This window comes from Falco punctatus, assembly GCF_963210335.1.
Source record: "Falco punctatus genome assembly, chromosome: 5".
In the NCBI taxonomy this organism is placed as follows: domain Eukaryota; kingdom Metazoa; phylum Chordata; class Aves; order Falconiformes; family Falconidae; genus Falco; species Falco punctatus.
The window spans coordinates 49,551,932-49,567,986 of NC_137584.1; the positions used below are offsets into that span (position 1 = coordinate 49,551,932).

Below are 16,055 nucleotides of genomic sequence, written 5' to 3' on the forward strand. Positions count from 1 at the left end.
ACTGATGTTTTTAGTTGTTGCTAAGTAGTGTTAGTATATACTAAGTCAAGGACTTTTCAGCTTCTCATGCCCTGCCAGTAAGGAGGCTGGAGGGTCACAAGAAGTTGGGAGGGGACACAGCCAGAACAGCTGATGCAAACTGGCCAAAAGGATATTCCATGCCATATGATGTCATGCTCAGTACATAAACTGGGGGTAAAGCTGGCCAGGGGTTGCTGCTTGGAAATTGGCTAGGCATCGGCGGGCAAGTAGTGAACAATTGCATTGTGCATCACTTGTTTTGTATATTCTAATTAATTGCTAGTATTATTAGTATTTTCTTCCTTTTCTGTCGTATTAAACTGTCTTTGTCTTAGCCCACAGGTTTTCTCACTTTTGCTCTTCCAGTCCTCTCCCCCATCCCACTGGAGCAAGGGAGTGAGTGAGCAGCCGTGTGGTGCTTAGTTGCCAGCTGGGGTTAAACCACAACATTGCTATAGGCTAAACTGAAAAGATTAAGGGAGGAAAAAGAATTTGTTTGCTTATTACTTGAAGAAGTGCAGGAAAATGTATGCTGCCAGTGAGTGACCAGCCCTTCTCAAGCTTTCAAAGAGTGCCTGGGTTCTGGAAGAGAAATTGCTGACACCAGCCCCAGTTATCTTGTAGTTATTGCCATTGCTGCTGGAGTTATTCCTTAGGTTTTGTGTTGTTGCTGCTAGGGTAATGTCATTGCTTCACAGTGACTGTGTTGCTGCTGTCTGTATGCTTTCTGTCTTCCTTTTACAGCACATTCTTCTTTTACTTACCCTCTTTCTCTCTCTCCTCTTCCGTCAGTAACTCCAAGTATTTTAAAGGCCATGTCAGAGCGTCAGTTTGAATTCACAAGCTTCAAGCGTGTTCGTGTTGCCATGGGGACCTGGAACGTGAATGGGGGGAAGCAGTTTCGAAGCAACATCCTTGGTACCAGTGAGCTGACAGATTGGCTGCTGGATTCTCCCAAGCTCTCTGGAGTTTCTGAATTTCAGGGTAAGACTTCACCGTCAAAATGTGTAAGCAGTATTTTCTGGCATCTCTAGAGACAGTGACTTGGGACACAAGATTTCACCAGCTGTTCCTTTCAAAGGCATCTTGGAGGGCATTTTCTGTCAGTTCTAGAGGTGTATTTGGCTCCACGTAGATTTATACTGCCTCCCTGCAGCAGTGGAATGTCGTGTGTGGGGCTCCTGACGGTCAGAGCAACTCCTGAGTCTATACCATGTGACTGTTCGGAACCTTCAGCAGGTCAGAATCAGAGGTCTCTTACATGCCATCGTGGTATGTATCTGCCTATTCTGTGTCCCATATTTAATTTTCTTCTTCCATATTTCTATTCTTCTTTCTGAGTGGGAGCTACATGCTTAGGTGCCCTCAGAATGTCTCCTGGGTCTTCATCTGGAGCAAAACATATTTGTACAATCTGGACTCTTGAGATTGTCTGGAAATGTTACTGTCAAAACCTTCAGATGAAAAAAACTATTTTGTTGAAGGCAATTTCCTTGTTTTTTTAACCAGTATAGAAAGCTTTTGTGCTTGTGGCTTGCTTAAATTGACTGCTGCTGAATTTCTTATTTGCAGAACAAGGTCAGGTATTGTAATTGATATACAGATTTTATTAAGGAAAATGAAAAGTGAATGTTCTGTCATTTAAAAATTGAGTGGTTGCAAAAGTATGGCAAAACCTGTGCATTTGTTGTTACAGTGGAACATTTAGCTTTCTGCAGGCGTCACAGGGATAGTCCTGTGCCTGACCTTGAAGCTCAGGAGTTAATTCAAGTCCTTGGCTACTGGTAAAGTCTTGTTTGAACCCTTAGTGCTTGAGTGCACGGATAGGTGATTAGGGTGCATATCACTGTACTGTGAGCAGCTCAGATGGGTGATTGGTCCAGTCTGTTTCAGAAACAGGTTAGATGTGTTAGCACATTACTGTGCCCATGATAAAAAAATTTGTTGAGAGCCTGTCATGTGCTAGCCTTGCCAGACCTTCCCCTGAGAGAACTGGAGGAGCAGAACTACATGGTACAGGCAACCTTAACGTGATAGGTCTAAGCAGCTTCTGGAAGAGAGCTAAATGACATGGTGGTATAACCTAGCTCTGCCCATTCAACACAGACATTTGCATGGTCAGTGTCAGTGCAGTGCCCATACAAATGGGTAAGTGTTCAAAGACAAATGTCCAAAATTATTAATGGAAAATACACGTGACAGTGCCTGTCAGGTTAAGCCAGTAAAGGAGGCTAGCTGCCATGTGTTAGTTTCACCTTTGTGTCTACAGAGAGTTTCTGCATATTTTACTTTTCTTTCCGTTCTTATTTTCTAAGGCAGATCTGATTTATATTCCTATGGTTGTCTACTATTTAAGTCTTCATACTGAATGAAGTTACTGTTACCTTGACTGTATGACAGTTTAAAAAAAACACCAAAACAAACCAGAAACCTTTAGGCAACAGACAGACCTAATGGGTCAATAGATATGCTTCACACTATTCATCATATCATAGAATCGTGGGATGGTTTGGGTTGGAAGGGACCTTAAAGATCATCTAGTTCCAAACCCTGCTGCCATGGGCAGGGACACCTTCCACTACACAAGATTGCTCAAAGCCCCATCCAGCCTGGCCCTGAACACTTCCAGGGATGGGGCATCCACAGCTTCTCTGGGCAACCTGTTCCAGTGCCTCACCACCCTCACAGTAAAGGATTTCTTCCTTATATCTAATCTAAATCTACCCTTTTTTCAGTTTAAACCCCATTACCTCTTGTCCTGTTGCTACAGGCTCTACTAAAAAGTCTGTGTCCCCATCTGTCTTATAAGCCCCCTTTAGGCACTGGCAGGCTGCTATAAGGTCTCCCCTGGAGCCTTCTCTTCTCCAGGCTGAACAACCTCAACTCTTTCAGCCTGTCTTCACAGGAGAGATGCTCCAGCCCTCTGACCATCTTCATGGCTATCCTCTGAACTTGCTCCAACACTTCCATGTCTTTATGCTGGGAGCCCCAGCGTTGAATGCAGTACTCCAGGTGGGGTCTCATGAGAGCAGACTCCCTTGACCTGCTGGTCAGGCTTCTTTTGATGCAGCCCAGGATACAAAGATTGGCTCTCTGAGCTGCAAGCACATATTGCTGGGTTGTGTTGAGCTTCTCATCAACCAACACCCCAGGAGTCTTTCTCCTCATGGCTGCTCTCAATACATTTCCTGCCCAGCCTGTATTTGTGCTTGGGATTGTCTTGGCCCATGTGCATGGCCTTACACTTGGCCTTGTTGAACTTCATGAGGTTTGCACGGGCCCACCTCTCAAGCCTGCCAAGGTCCCTCTGGATGGCATCCCTGCCCTCCAGCATGTCAACCACACCACGCAGCCTGGTGTCGTTGGCAAACTCGCTGAGGGTGAGGGTGAACTCAATCCCAGTGTCCATGTTGGCGGCAAAAATGTTAAACAGTGCTGGTCCCAATACTGACCCTTGAGGAATGCCACTTGTCACTGGTCTCCACTTAGACACTGAGCCATTGACGGCAGCTCTTTTGAGTGCAACCATCCAGCTAATTCCTTATTCGCTGAGTGGTCCATCTGTCAAATCCGTGTCTCTCCAGTTTAGAGACAAAGATGGTGTGTGGGACAGTGTCAAATGCTTTGCACAAGTCCAGGTAGATGACATCAGTTGCTTTTCCCTCATCCACCAATGCTGTAACCCCATTGTAGAAGGCCACCAAATTTGTTGGGCACAATTTTGCTCTTAGTGAAGCCATGTGGGCTGTCACCAGTCACCTCCTTATCTTCTGTGTGCCTTAGCATAGTTTCCAGGAGGATCTGCTCCATGATCTTGCGGGGCACAAAGGTGGAACTGACTGGCCTGTACTTCCCCAAGTTTTGATCTTTGGTGTTTTACCAGGGTAATATCCACAGGTCTGGGCCAGGGAAGGGAGGGTCACTGTGCTCTAGAATGACCTAACCTAACCTTAAGTGTGGGTGGTCTAAGAAGGACTTGGAAGAAAGAAGATAAGAAGAAACTTCAAAGGGTTCTGTAAACTGGTAGATAAATTTACTAAAGTCATTGAGATGGAAGTGACACACTGGTGTGTAGACAGTAAGTTCAGTTACACAGGGATCAGTGTCGAAAAGGAAAAGCATGCTGGGTGAAATGACAAGTGGGTGAAAGATGGTGGGTAGTGAGATGTTGTGGCTTTAGTGATCAGTGGGGTGAGGGAGAGAGAACACTGAATATTTTCTCATCCTAACATTGCTACAATATAATGCTCTGTTCTGAACCGCTTCCTGCAAGTGAGATGGAGGCCAACTGATGGAAGAAAATTAGGAAAAAAATTTCAGAGGAACTGCAGGGGTTGTTTTGTGAGATTAGATTAAAGGAGCTATGAATATGTATAGCCTGGCAGGGTATACACAAGATAGAACTACAGGAATGATCTCTGCCGGAAATGAGAATATAAATCATTAGAAGAAACAACAAAATAGTAATTCCTGTATGACTTTTCTCTTGCCAACAGATGATGAGAACTGCCCTCCTGACATATTTGCAGTGGGATTTGAAGAGATGGTTGAATTAAGTGCAGGGAATATTGTGAATGCCAGGTAGGTAAAAAAAACAACACAAGAATAACAAAAAAACCCACATCTCAAAACAAACAGAAAAAAACCCAACTGAAAAAGAGCAACCTCTCCCCCAAAAGAACCAGCCAAACAAAAGCCTTCAGAGATGTTCTTTTTTATGGTCAAATGTATAGAATATTTCCACCCAAGTCTGTTGCTTGTAATCATAGCTGGAAATATGTTTGCCCGTTAACAAATGGCACTGGGATGGTGTTGAAAGTGCTCTTTCTCTGTGAACTTCTGTACAGTGTAATACAGTGTGTTTTTTCAGTCTCCGTAGTCTTTATGTTGACAGAGAAGAATTCTGATGGTTGACATTGATTTAATCGCTTGTCCTTAACCCCCTGTCTGATACTGGCAAATCTCAGTGATTACAAACATAATTGGCGTTCATGTGGGAATTCTAAAATGAAATATCTCTGTGGTTAATTGCATTTGTTCAAATTATGGCTAAAGAAGGAGTTTAAGGCAAAACTTTCTACAGCTTAGCATGTAGGCTGTTGTGTATGCTGGTCCGTTTGAACCTGAGTCAGGGTGGAACCCTGAAGATAATATTCCCATTGCTGATTCATCAGGCTGACCAGTTGTCTGTTTTGGGAATGACAAGTTACAGCAGTGCTTGGTATGGCTGCTGGGCTGGCAGTATATCTGCATGTATTAGTTGACCGGAGATAAGAAAAAGCTAGGTCTGCAGAAGCAAAGGTATATATACACCCATCCGCAAACTTTCAGCTAAGAACAGCCAACAGCTGTGGGTAGCCAGTCCTCCCAGTGAGAGAAGATCCAGAGATGATCTCTTCTTCACTGTGAGCACAAGAAATCTTACAAGTCATGAGACTGACATGGATTTTTGTTCTTATGATTATGATTACTACAGTCAGCTTCCAGGTATCCACAGTGAATGGGGGTATCAAAAGTAATGTGAGCATGGATCTGTCTATGCATAGTAGACAAAATCCCTCTCGTGTCCAGAAGCAGGGTAACTGTACTTGGGCGCTGTGCCTGGGCTCACAACCTGACCCTGCTAACGTGGGCTGGCTCACAAGCTATTATCTGTCTCTGCCATGCATCCTACAGCACTTCCAGTTCTACAGCCTAATGGGATGTCTGTAAACCTAAGGCGTAGTTAAGCTGTTCATTTTATTGACTGTATGTGGGGTTTTTTTATTCCATTAAATGATTTTATGTTTGTTCCAGTACAACAAACAGAAAAATGTGGGGAGAGCAGCTTCAAAAAGCTATTTCCAGGACTCATCGCTACATTCAGCTGACATCAGCACAGCTTGTTGGTGTTTGTCTTTTCATCTTTGTACGACCATATCATGTCCCCTTTATCAGGTAAAAAAACCCAACCCAAAACAAAAAAACATGTGTGCCTTCAGTAACATCTGCTGTTGGAGTGTGGCTAGAGAGGGTGGGAGTGGTTTTTTCAGCTTGGTGGGAATCATGCAAATCTGAATTCTGGTCTCAGCTCAGCGTGGGGGAGACACGTTTCCAGGCAGCAGTAGTCTGGAGACCATCCTCCTGGGTAGCTGAAAGGTGGCCAGGTAGCCCGAATGTCTTCCTCCAGTTCAGCTGGGTATGCTTCAGGTGGCCAGTCAGGCTGCAGCACCTTGTTTGAGTGCTGTCTTTCTGGAAAAGGAATGACCTGAGCTACTAAGTCCACGAGTGTTTGAAGCAGCAAGTGAAGGCAAGTGCCTTCCTCTGCCTAAAGGGCAAGTTTTACCTTCTAACCCTCTCCTTAGTGTTTCTGTATGGAGAAAGGGCTAGTTCCAGACCTGAAAAGAGTGGTGGAAAAGGGGATTGGGGGAAGAGACCTGATTTTGCCTCCTGACGTTTTATAGAAGTGAGAGCTATAAGGACCCATTAAGTGTCTGCCTCTTCCAGAAGTCACAAGAACCAGAACTATGTGCCTAGTCAGGAGGGCGCGGAGCTGCATGTCCTCAGTTTACTAACACCAGCGTCTCTGGAGACTGACCAAACTCCGCTTCCCCTGCCCGCCACAGGGATATCTGCATTAAAATGCCTTTGTCGTGGGCAAGAATTGTGCAGTTTAAGTGTAAATGGATAGGAAATGAATAATTAGTCAAAACTATCTTTGGGCATCTATAATGTCTGACTAATATCTAGAGTGATCCAAACAGTGCCCTTTGCCCCATATTAGGGGCACTGATTGGCCACTTGGTTTTGTGATTAAAATATCAAAAGCTGTCTCTTTCTTTCTTCTGATCTCATCTTCTGAGAAGATCAGTGCGGAGCTTGTGCAATATCAAGTGCTGTAGGCTAGGCAGAGTAATGCAATCCAGGTAACCCTGACCGTCTTGCATTGCTGCCTTCCCAGTAATCTTTCTTCAACATGATTTTAAAAAAAATACATATTTTTGCTGATACAGAGCAGTCCAGAGGAGAAGTATTTCTGTCAGTTTTTGACTTTTCACCTGGCCTACAAGAAATTTGAGTAATCCAGCAGGAAGTGCATGGTTTAAATGGAAATTAGAAGCAGAGCAGCACAGTGGCTCTGTTGCAGCAGTCAAACTGCTAGAAATTGGATGTAGCCCTCTGAAACTCAAGAGAAAAAGGGCAGGGTCTGATTTTAGTGACCAAGTTTCATCATTTAATGCTAACGTGCTGCTATGTGTTATGTGGGCGTAATCAAGCCTAACCTGTATGCTTGTATAGTCTTTCCCATGTCTAGAAAAGGAAAACAAAAATGATCAGAAGTGCAGAAAAAGGCTTTGTGCTTTACAGAGATTGAAGAGATTAGGACAGAAGTTAGAGAATAGAGAAATAAAATGAGAGAACAGCTGAAGCTTATACAGCAGTGAAATGATTGATGAAATACAAGTTGAATGTGCAGTGAGTTATCTCAACATAACCTTTGCCATGAATGCAAATCAGATGAATATCAGTCAGCCGTTTGGTAGGCAGGCAGCAGGAAGGGAGAACTCCTTGGAGTGAAAAGACTGAAAATGTGATTATTTCAGAGTGTTTAAAACCGATCTTGTCATAGAAAACATTGATGGTCCTCTTTTGCCTCCCTGAGGGTGTATTCTGGTGTTTTCTGCAGTCAGGAAAGGAGAGGAAAATAAAGAGAGAGGTAAAAGAAAGAAAAGAGATGGGGGGTGGTGTGGTGGTGGTGGTGTAAGAAAATGAAGGAGGGGAAGAAAGAGAGCCTCTAAGATCTTACATCATCCAGATCATGAATGCCTGACAATAACTCAAATGAGATTTGGTGGGTTTCCATGTGCCCCTTGCTTAAAGTCGGTAATATTCTTGTCCAGATCAGCTTGACTTCTATCTGGAAAGTAAAATTTTCTCACTGGGAAGGACATGCATGGTGCTGGGGTTGGTTACAACAATGATCTCATCAATTATTGTCTGACAGACAGGCATGCTTTATTCTCGGAGTAGACTGGCTATCTGGGAGAAATTACCCTGCGAGCAGGTGGTCTGCTTTGCCAAGTCATCTTTCTGTAGTAAAGTGTATGCTAATCATGACATTGAAGTACTATGTAATTAACAACGTGGAGGCCCTAAGCAATTTGTCATCAGTACAGAACTCATTTTAGGAGCTAGGTATAAATACTTGCATCCAATAATCACTGATTTTATTGCATCTGATTTAAAAAATTATGGGTTATGATCTGGTGCTCTTTAATTGACTGAAAAATCTGGCACCAACTGCAAAGTCAGGTTTCAACACATAGTAACACTAATTAAATTGTTAACTGTCTGAAAAACAGATTCCCATATGTTCGAAAGTAAAAGGAAACAGAATAGTAAAATTCATTATTGTCACTATTTTAAAGATAGTGGTAGAAGTAAACTTGCAAAGTATATTCTGTAGACATTCCCAATATTTCAGAAATAATGTCTTGCTGGTCCATTTGGAAGGGACAAGAGGAAAATACTTTCATATAGTTTTATTTCTATATTATTATTATTGTATTATACTTAATTTGAAACATAAGTACATGAACATCATCAAGAAACTAAAAGATGTGCCTAAAAGCAGCAAGCTTTCTGGAGGGGAGAAAACATGGCATTGTAAACTGGATTTTCCTTCATGTTGTGGTCAAAGTTAATTAAATGTTTGTCCCTGCAGCTCTTCACTCTTTTCTCTTTCTGTTTTTTTTGTTTTTTTTTAAATACAGGGATGTAGCAATAGACACAGTGAAGACAGGAATGGGAGGAAAAGCTGGAAATAAAGGAGCAGTGAGCATTCGTTTTCAGTTCTATAGTACCAGTTTCTGCTTTATATGCAGTCACTTAACTGCTGGGCAGACCCAGGTGAAAGAGAGGAATGAAGATTATAAAGAAATCACACAGAAACTCAGCTTCCCAATGGTAAGTGTAGGTGTATGTATACTAAAAACATTGGAGATAAAGACTGTATCTTTACGTTATGAAAGCTGGTCTCAGGCTCTCTTTGATAACAGGTTAAGAAGTCATTTCAGTGCCATGAGAATGGACATAAAAGGAAATGGTAAAGAAAACTTAAAAAAAAAAAAATGCAGCATGTTTCACAGGAGACCTGATACCACTCGATATAGCACTTGCTTTACAAAAGTACTACATCTCTCAAAAAATACAGTTGTCGCAGTGCTTGAAAAGTCCTCGCCTTTGAGCAATTTTAAGTCCCTCTTTCAGAATAGTGCAACTTAACTGACAAATCTGTAAGGCCTCATGGATAAGATCTAGGTGACTGGTTAGAGCTGGAGAGTATGATGTATTAATAGTTCTGGCTGGCAGTAGATAGTAAGGGTTCCTGAAAGACCATCTGTTCCACTCAGTACGCCAGTGCTTTAGCTGCTCGCACTCAGGTATGATGTATCACTTCTTGGTCACTGATATGGTACTTTCTGTCCCCTTTATTTTGTTCTTGTGAATGTGCCACTATCAAGGAACTGCTGACTTTTCTGAGTGTGGCAAGTAGGCACTATTGGTCGGCATGAGTAACTTTTCCCCTAAACCATGTCAAATCAACCACCCTAGTGTTTTATTTCACACTTTTCTCCTCAGGCCAGTAGATAACCCATGGGTTTGGTAGCAGTGCTCCTTTGCTTCCCTTAATGTTGGTTGCTTTAATTGCTGCAATGCTTTCTTTCTCAGACCTCTCTGGAGAGGTCCTAAACCAGGGAGGGAACAGACCAGTTTGTGTATTCTGGTTAGTCAGAAAAAAATGACATTTAGGTTGCAAAGCATAAAATTTTAACTTCCTGTTGTTCACAAGGTTTAGAGGCTTGGCACGTGCAGCATATCAATCAGTTGTTTTATGTAAGAACTAATACTGACAGTCTGAATAACCTGCATAGAATATCTGTTCCAAATGGCCATAAAGCTGTGCTTATAGTAGTTTTTCCTTCTAATACCTCCTTAACTATTTTACATCCTTTACATTTACAATAGCTAGAGTAAATGTACAATAGCTGTGTATAATGCATATAAAGAGTGCCCTCTAGTGCTGTGATGGCCGCAGCTCTGGAACGTTTCATTTACAAATCTCCCTTTCAGAGGTTTATAGCCTCACTGGGCAGGGAGGAAAACTAGTTAGAGGATAGGATGTTAAATTTATAACTGGAATGAGTTTTCATTAATGTTTTATTTCAATACATTTACAAAACTGTGATGTGCACAATAAGATCAAATTTGGAGCTTGTTGTTACTCAGGACCTTTGTTGCTGAATGTGCCTTGGTACCAGAAGCACATTTTGTGTTATATTTAGAATATGTATGTGTCTGTGAAATGTGTTAGGGAAACAAAAATATGTTTTTAATATTCATGATAGCCAAACTGTGACTATAAAGCTGGTGTCACAGCTTAGACATACCTTCAGGAAACACGGAGCAGTCTGATGCTCTTGTTTACAAAATTCAGCTCAGCAGGATGCAAAAGACAGTGAAGGGACCATTCTATTTTAGCACAAGATGGATTTTAACAAGTAGGTCCAGTAGTTAGTAATTCAGAGGGACTGAGTTGTATATTTCAGTGCATCTAAAAGGTGTTTTCATGAATGTGCTTTAACACTAACAGTATTCTTTACATCTGAACTAGGGGCGGAGCATGTTCTCACATGACTATGTCTTTTGGTGTGGTGATTTTAATTATCGCATTGATCTAACCTATGAGGAAGTCTTTTATTTTCTCAAACGTCAGGACTGGAAGACACTTTTGGAATTTGATCAGCTACAACAGCAAAAATCCAGTGGAAAAGTAAGGCACTGTGTCTCATGTTCTTGAATACCTGCATGTTGGCTTGGTGCAGTTCCTTGAGAGCGTAAAGAAATTTCATTTTGAGACCCTTGTTCATAGTACGTGAATGTAGTAATTTGTTTAAAAATCAGAGTGTTGTTTGTGTGTAAGGAAGTTGATATGTCACAATGGCACCTACTTCGTCTGTAACTTAATCAAAGAGATGGTATTTCTTTTCATAGATTTTTAAAGACTTCCATGAAGGGACTATTAATTTTGGACCAACGTATAAATACGATGTTGGCTCAGAGGCTTATGACACAAGTGATAAGTGCAGAACCCCAGCTTGGACTGACAGAGTGCTTTGGTGGAGAAAGAAACTGCCTTTTGAAAAAACAGGTGCGTAGGATCTTTCCTCCTCCTTTATCTGAAAGTTGTTTTAGATTTCATCCAGAACCCACATGAGGGGATTTAATCTAGTAAATGGTGAGGAAGGGAGGGAGGGAGTTCTGGGCTGAGAGCTGTCTTTAGGCGTGTCCCATAGGCTTAGTCAAACCGCAGTAGCTTTCCTCAAGCAGATGTTCTTTTGGCTTCACTGGAATAACTTGCAGAGGTAGAGAGAACCCTTTCTTCTTCAGTGTGCGAACAAAGGCTTCAGGCTACAGGTTGAAAAGGTGCTGAGAGCTCGCTGAGGTTCTGAAAAAAATCCAGGTGTAGCAATCTAGAGATTTTTCTGTTGCTTTTCAACAGAATCATTAGTCCACATAAAGTTCCCATGTTATAACAACTAGATGGTTATAACTGTTGTCCTCAGTAGATGTGTAAGCACTTTTCTGTAATTTCTTCTGCCTCGGTAATCTTAGGAATATTTCTGAAGGTTTCTGGAATTGGGGGAGATTTCATTCATTAGTGCTTATAAAGTACTTTGAGATCATGAGTGGCCAGCACAACAGAAGGGCTGTTTTCACTTGTTACTCAAAAGTTACAATAAAAAAATATAGAGTATTTCTTTGCATATCCAGGGACAGTTTTCATAATTCTCTCAGTCTGCAGTTGCATCTATCTCCCAATGTTTATAAAATCTGAAAAAAAATCATATTGAAAGTGTAATCACAGGAGAAATAATTTGATTTGTGCCTGCAGATGTGATTTTTCACATGCCTGGCAACTTCTGCTTGGAATCCAAGTCATACCATGAGTAACAACTACAGAGCAAAACTAGGGCAATCAGAGGGTACATGTCAATGTCTTGCAGAGTTTTTCACTCTTATTTAAGGAATAAAAAATGAAAATTAGGAGCTTAAACCATTGGTAGAGGTATAATCTGGGAAAGAAAAACTGTATGAGATATAATAAGGAAGTTAAAACAGCCCTCTTGAGCTGCTGTTTCCGTTTTAGCAGAAAGAAAACCTTTCAGCATTTTCAATACATATTCCTTATTTTGCATAGCAAGGCTTGCCCCTGGGAGGACTTTAGCTGATGGAGTACACAGAGAACATAGGATCTATCTAGCTGGTCTGCAAGAGCCAAGGCAGGCTCCTTTCCTTAGAGCTTGTGCTAGCTCACGTGGGTATATAACAGATCCCTTGTCTCTTTGCCCACCTTCCCAGCCCTGCAAAGCTTTTGTAATTAGTTTGCCACCAGTGTTCCTCTCCTTTACTGCTGGCGGCAAAGCTCTTCTGCCTCTGGCTCTTAATTCTTTTGTTGTGCTTCTTTTTGCTGCTATAGGTTAGAGGACTACCTGCCTTCTGAGAAGAAAGTGTAGCCCCAGTGTGAGTGGTTAGGCAAAACCACTATATTCTCTGTTAACTTATTTTCAGCTCTACAGAATAAAGAGACAGCTACCCAATAGTCCAAACATTGACCTAAAAACTTTTCTGTTATTGACAGCAATGTAATACCTCACTCTAGCATAATGTTTGGAGTACTTTCTGTCACCTTAATGCATTACAAAAAAAGTATTTGGAGGTTGGATTTGCATGGGTTTCCTTTCTCCCATCTCTTGTATATTATTTCTCCAATCCCTGTGTATTAATTCAGACTTGTGATGTATTTTGCAAGTACCGTGTCTGTTTCTATGCACAATAATGGGGCAGGAGGAGAAATACTAATATGACGGTCATCCCAGATTGTACAGGTAATTGATTGGGTGACATTCAGATTAACCATTTTGCAGGTGTCTTATTCTAGTGATCAGCTGTCTCTGTGGCACTCCCTGTCCTTTCTGTATTTTTGTTCATAGTCCCTAACTCGTAAATTTTAGGATACAAGCATTTCTTTGGTATGAATGGTATATACAAGAACAAAAAAACCCCACCTCGCACTACTAGGATCTGTGATGTGCATCCTAATAAAATAGCTTTTAACTGTTAGTAAAACTAGCTTTGAGTGAGTTTTAAATCATATTTTGTGCTGCATAGCTGGAGAGATCAATCTTCTAGACAGTGATTTGAATGCTGAAACTAACATCAGGCACACCTGGACCCCTGGAGCCTTGATGTACTACGGGAGAGCAGAGCTGCAAGCATCTGACCACAGGTAAATTCCTAGGAAAACAATCGGAGAAAGGGCTGCTGCGTTAGAAGGTGTCATACTGAATTACATCTTCAGTGAGGGATCGAGTCTGACTGTAACAGTAGTTACACCCTTATTCTTTGTTCAGTATCCATCTGTTTGGTGTTTTCTTTTCCCTTCATGGTGGGTTTTGTACCTGAGTGGCAAGTATCTATGGTCCTGTATTGATTTCTGCTGCACTGTGATCTCAGCAAGGGTTGGGTAAGTTACAGCAACAGGTATAGAAAACTGAGGACTTTGTTGCTTGGTTTTGGAAAGCTCCAATACCAAAACAAGCTGCTCAGATGGACATCTACTTAACTTGCTGTGGGAGAGGAGGAGGTTGGGACTGTGTGGCTTGAAGAGGTATAAGCCATGTACGTAGCGCCTGGTGTGACCTCTTCAGAGTAGTGAAGTGTTGGGCTTCTGGGCTTCCCTTTGAAGTGGAGATGGAAGGAGGGAGTTAAAAACAAAGACCAGCACCTCTGGTTGGTCCAAATCATTAACTTCTCTTTAGGGATATGAATGACCTGTGTTAAATTTGTTCACTGCTTCATGTCTCTGAAACAGATTTTGTAATAAATCCACCTTGAAAGCTCCCTTGCGTTCAGAATAATCTTTGTCCCTTGCATGCCCTATGGAAATGGTGCAGTATTGTTCCTCATAGCAGCCTGCTCAGTGACCCACAGCAGCTGGCTCTGTGCTTCACATGGCACTGTTGATTGCAAGGACTGTTGCTCTTGTATGCGAGGACTGTTCTGTATTCCTCCAGTGATGGAAGAACATGCCTCTTGCAATCAATTTCTCTGTGTCAAGGCTTTGACATTGCTGTGTTCCATAAAGCACGGTGGAACTGCTGCACTCATTATGTAGGACCCTGAGGATGCAATCTGTGAAACATGGCTGTTGTGCATTGGTTTTCTGTTTCAGCAAGCTTGACTGCAAAAACCTGCTTCTAAATTAACAGTCAGCAGGTTTGCTTTCCCAAGGTTTGTGCTGGAAAAAGGGCTTAGCTATATCTTTGTGACATATGGAAATGCATTATGATTCACAGTGCTTTTAGAAATAGTTAACACTTCCTATATGTTTTGTTCCCTTTACTATTCCTTTCTAGCTCTGCTGTTGTTGCTTTCATATGTTCTGGTAATACATATTCCAGAGCCTGTATTGTAAGTAGGAGGCGGAAATTTTGACACAGAAGAGCAGCCATCGCAGCCACTGCTCTGTGTGCTTGCAGGTGGAAATCTGAGAATGTGGATTGCATCCACTGATGTGAGACAAGCTTTACTCTTTCAGACAGCTTTCTCAATTTTATTTAGATCCAATACACAGAGAGGTAATTTGTAAAAAATGGCTGAAAAAGCAAGTTTGCGGTGTTGGCTGATTATAATGTGATGGATTGATATATGTTTGCTACATAATCACATTATACTCTTATAGAGTACCTTGTCCTTAGTTTTTGGAAAAAGACATCTTTATGTGGCCCTGTCTAACAGAAAATAATGTATTGCCTCCTGATCTATAGATGTTTTGGGATACAGCTGTTTGATAACGAGTGAAGCATCCTGATGTTTTCAGACTGGCAGGTTTGCCAGAAGTACAACAGACAGTTGTTATTTGAATTCCTTTACAGTCCTCACTATTAGATTGAGCTAATGCAAGGCTGTGAACATAATTAACAGTGCTCAAGGCATGTTCTTCCACTGCAGGGAAAATGAAACAGTCCACCAGATTTTGAACTTCTGGGTTGTATTGCCAGCCACAGCACTTCTTTGCAGGGAGACCTTAAGTAATTTGTTTCGCTTCTCTGTCTATGTAGAACATACATAATAATCACTTCCTTCTAAGGTATAGCAGGCTTAATTAAATGTTTGCAATGAGATTTTACACTGTGGAGTTAAAAATTACCATAGATGTATAGAGTTTAAACAATACACTGTTTGTCCTTCACACAACTAAGTGCTTACCTGTCCTACTGCTTGACATTGATTTTAATTTTATATAAGCATTTCCTACTGGGTGATGTTGATCTTAATTTTAAATCAGCATTTTTCCTGTTTTCTGTAGGCCAGTGTTAGCTATTGTAGAAGTGGAAGTTCAGGAAGTTAATCAAGCAGCCCGTGACAGTGTTTTCCAGGAAGTGTCATCTTTCCAGGGACCACTGGATGCCACAGTAGTGGTAAATCTGCTATCACCAACACCTGAAGAGACAAATGAATTCCCTGAGGACTTGCGTACAGAGCTTATGCAAATGTTTGAGGATTATGGCACTATTGTTCTGGTCAGGTAAGTTTGGGGTTGGAAATGGCATGTCATCTATTCCAACACACAGACTAGAAATCCCCTTTTTGTCCTGACAAAATTAACTTTGTTTTAGAAAATAGTATGCTGAATACAAGTGTTTTTAATATATTCTACCTCTCCTCAACCTGTTAAAAAAATAGTCTTAACAGCTGTCTTGGCTGAGTGAAGGAGAATTTTATTCAGTACAGCACCGTAAAGCAGAAGCTTTGATGTGAATAATCACCTTTAAATTCAGGCCCCATTGCCATGCATTGCTTCTGCTGGCAGGTCCTTGGGCCCTGCTTCACTTACTCCGAGTAGGTCTGCTCTCTTCCAGCTCTCTTTCACACTCACTAGGATTTCCTTGCTGGCTCACCTTTCTTTTGGGGGTCATTTTGCTTATTTG

General features: G+C 41.6%; 1 protein-coding gene across 3 annotated transcripts in view; it reads left to right on the forward strand.

The window, feature by feature from the left end:
- Positions 1–16,055, forward strand: part of SYNJ2 (synaptojanin 2) — an 80,838-nt gene that overhangs the window by 44,094 nt on the left and 20,689 nt on the right. For all 3 annotated transcript variants that reach the window (XM_080388462.1, XM_080388461.1, XM_080388463.1), the window contains exons 12-19: positions 814–1,005; positions 4,518–4,602; positions 5,818–5,958; positions 8,775–8,967; positions 10,676–10,834; positions 11,056–11,212; positions 13,234–13,351; positions 15,434–15,652. In XM_080388462.1, coding sequence (XP_080244588.1) covers positions 814–1,005; positions 4,518–4,602; positions 5,818–5,958; positions 8,775–8,967; positions 10,676–10,834; positions 11,056–11,212; positions 13,234–13,351; positions 15,434–15,652 — 1,264 coding nt within the window. The remainder of the gene's footprint in view (positions 1–813; positions 1,006–4,517; positions 4,603–5,817; positions 5,959–8,774; positions 8,968–10,675; positions 10,835–11,055; positions 11,213–13,233; positions 13,352–15,433; positions 15,653–16,055) is intronic.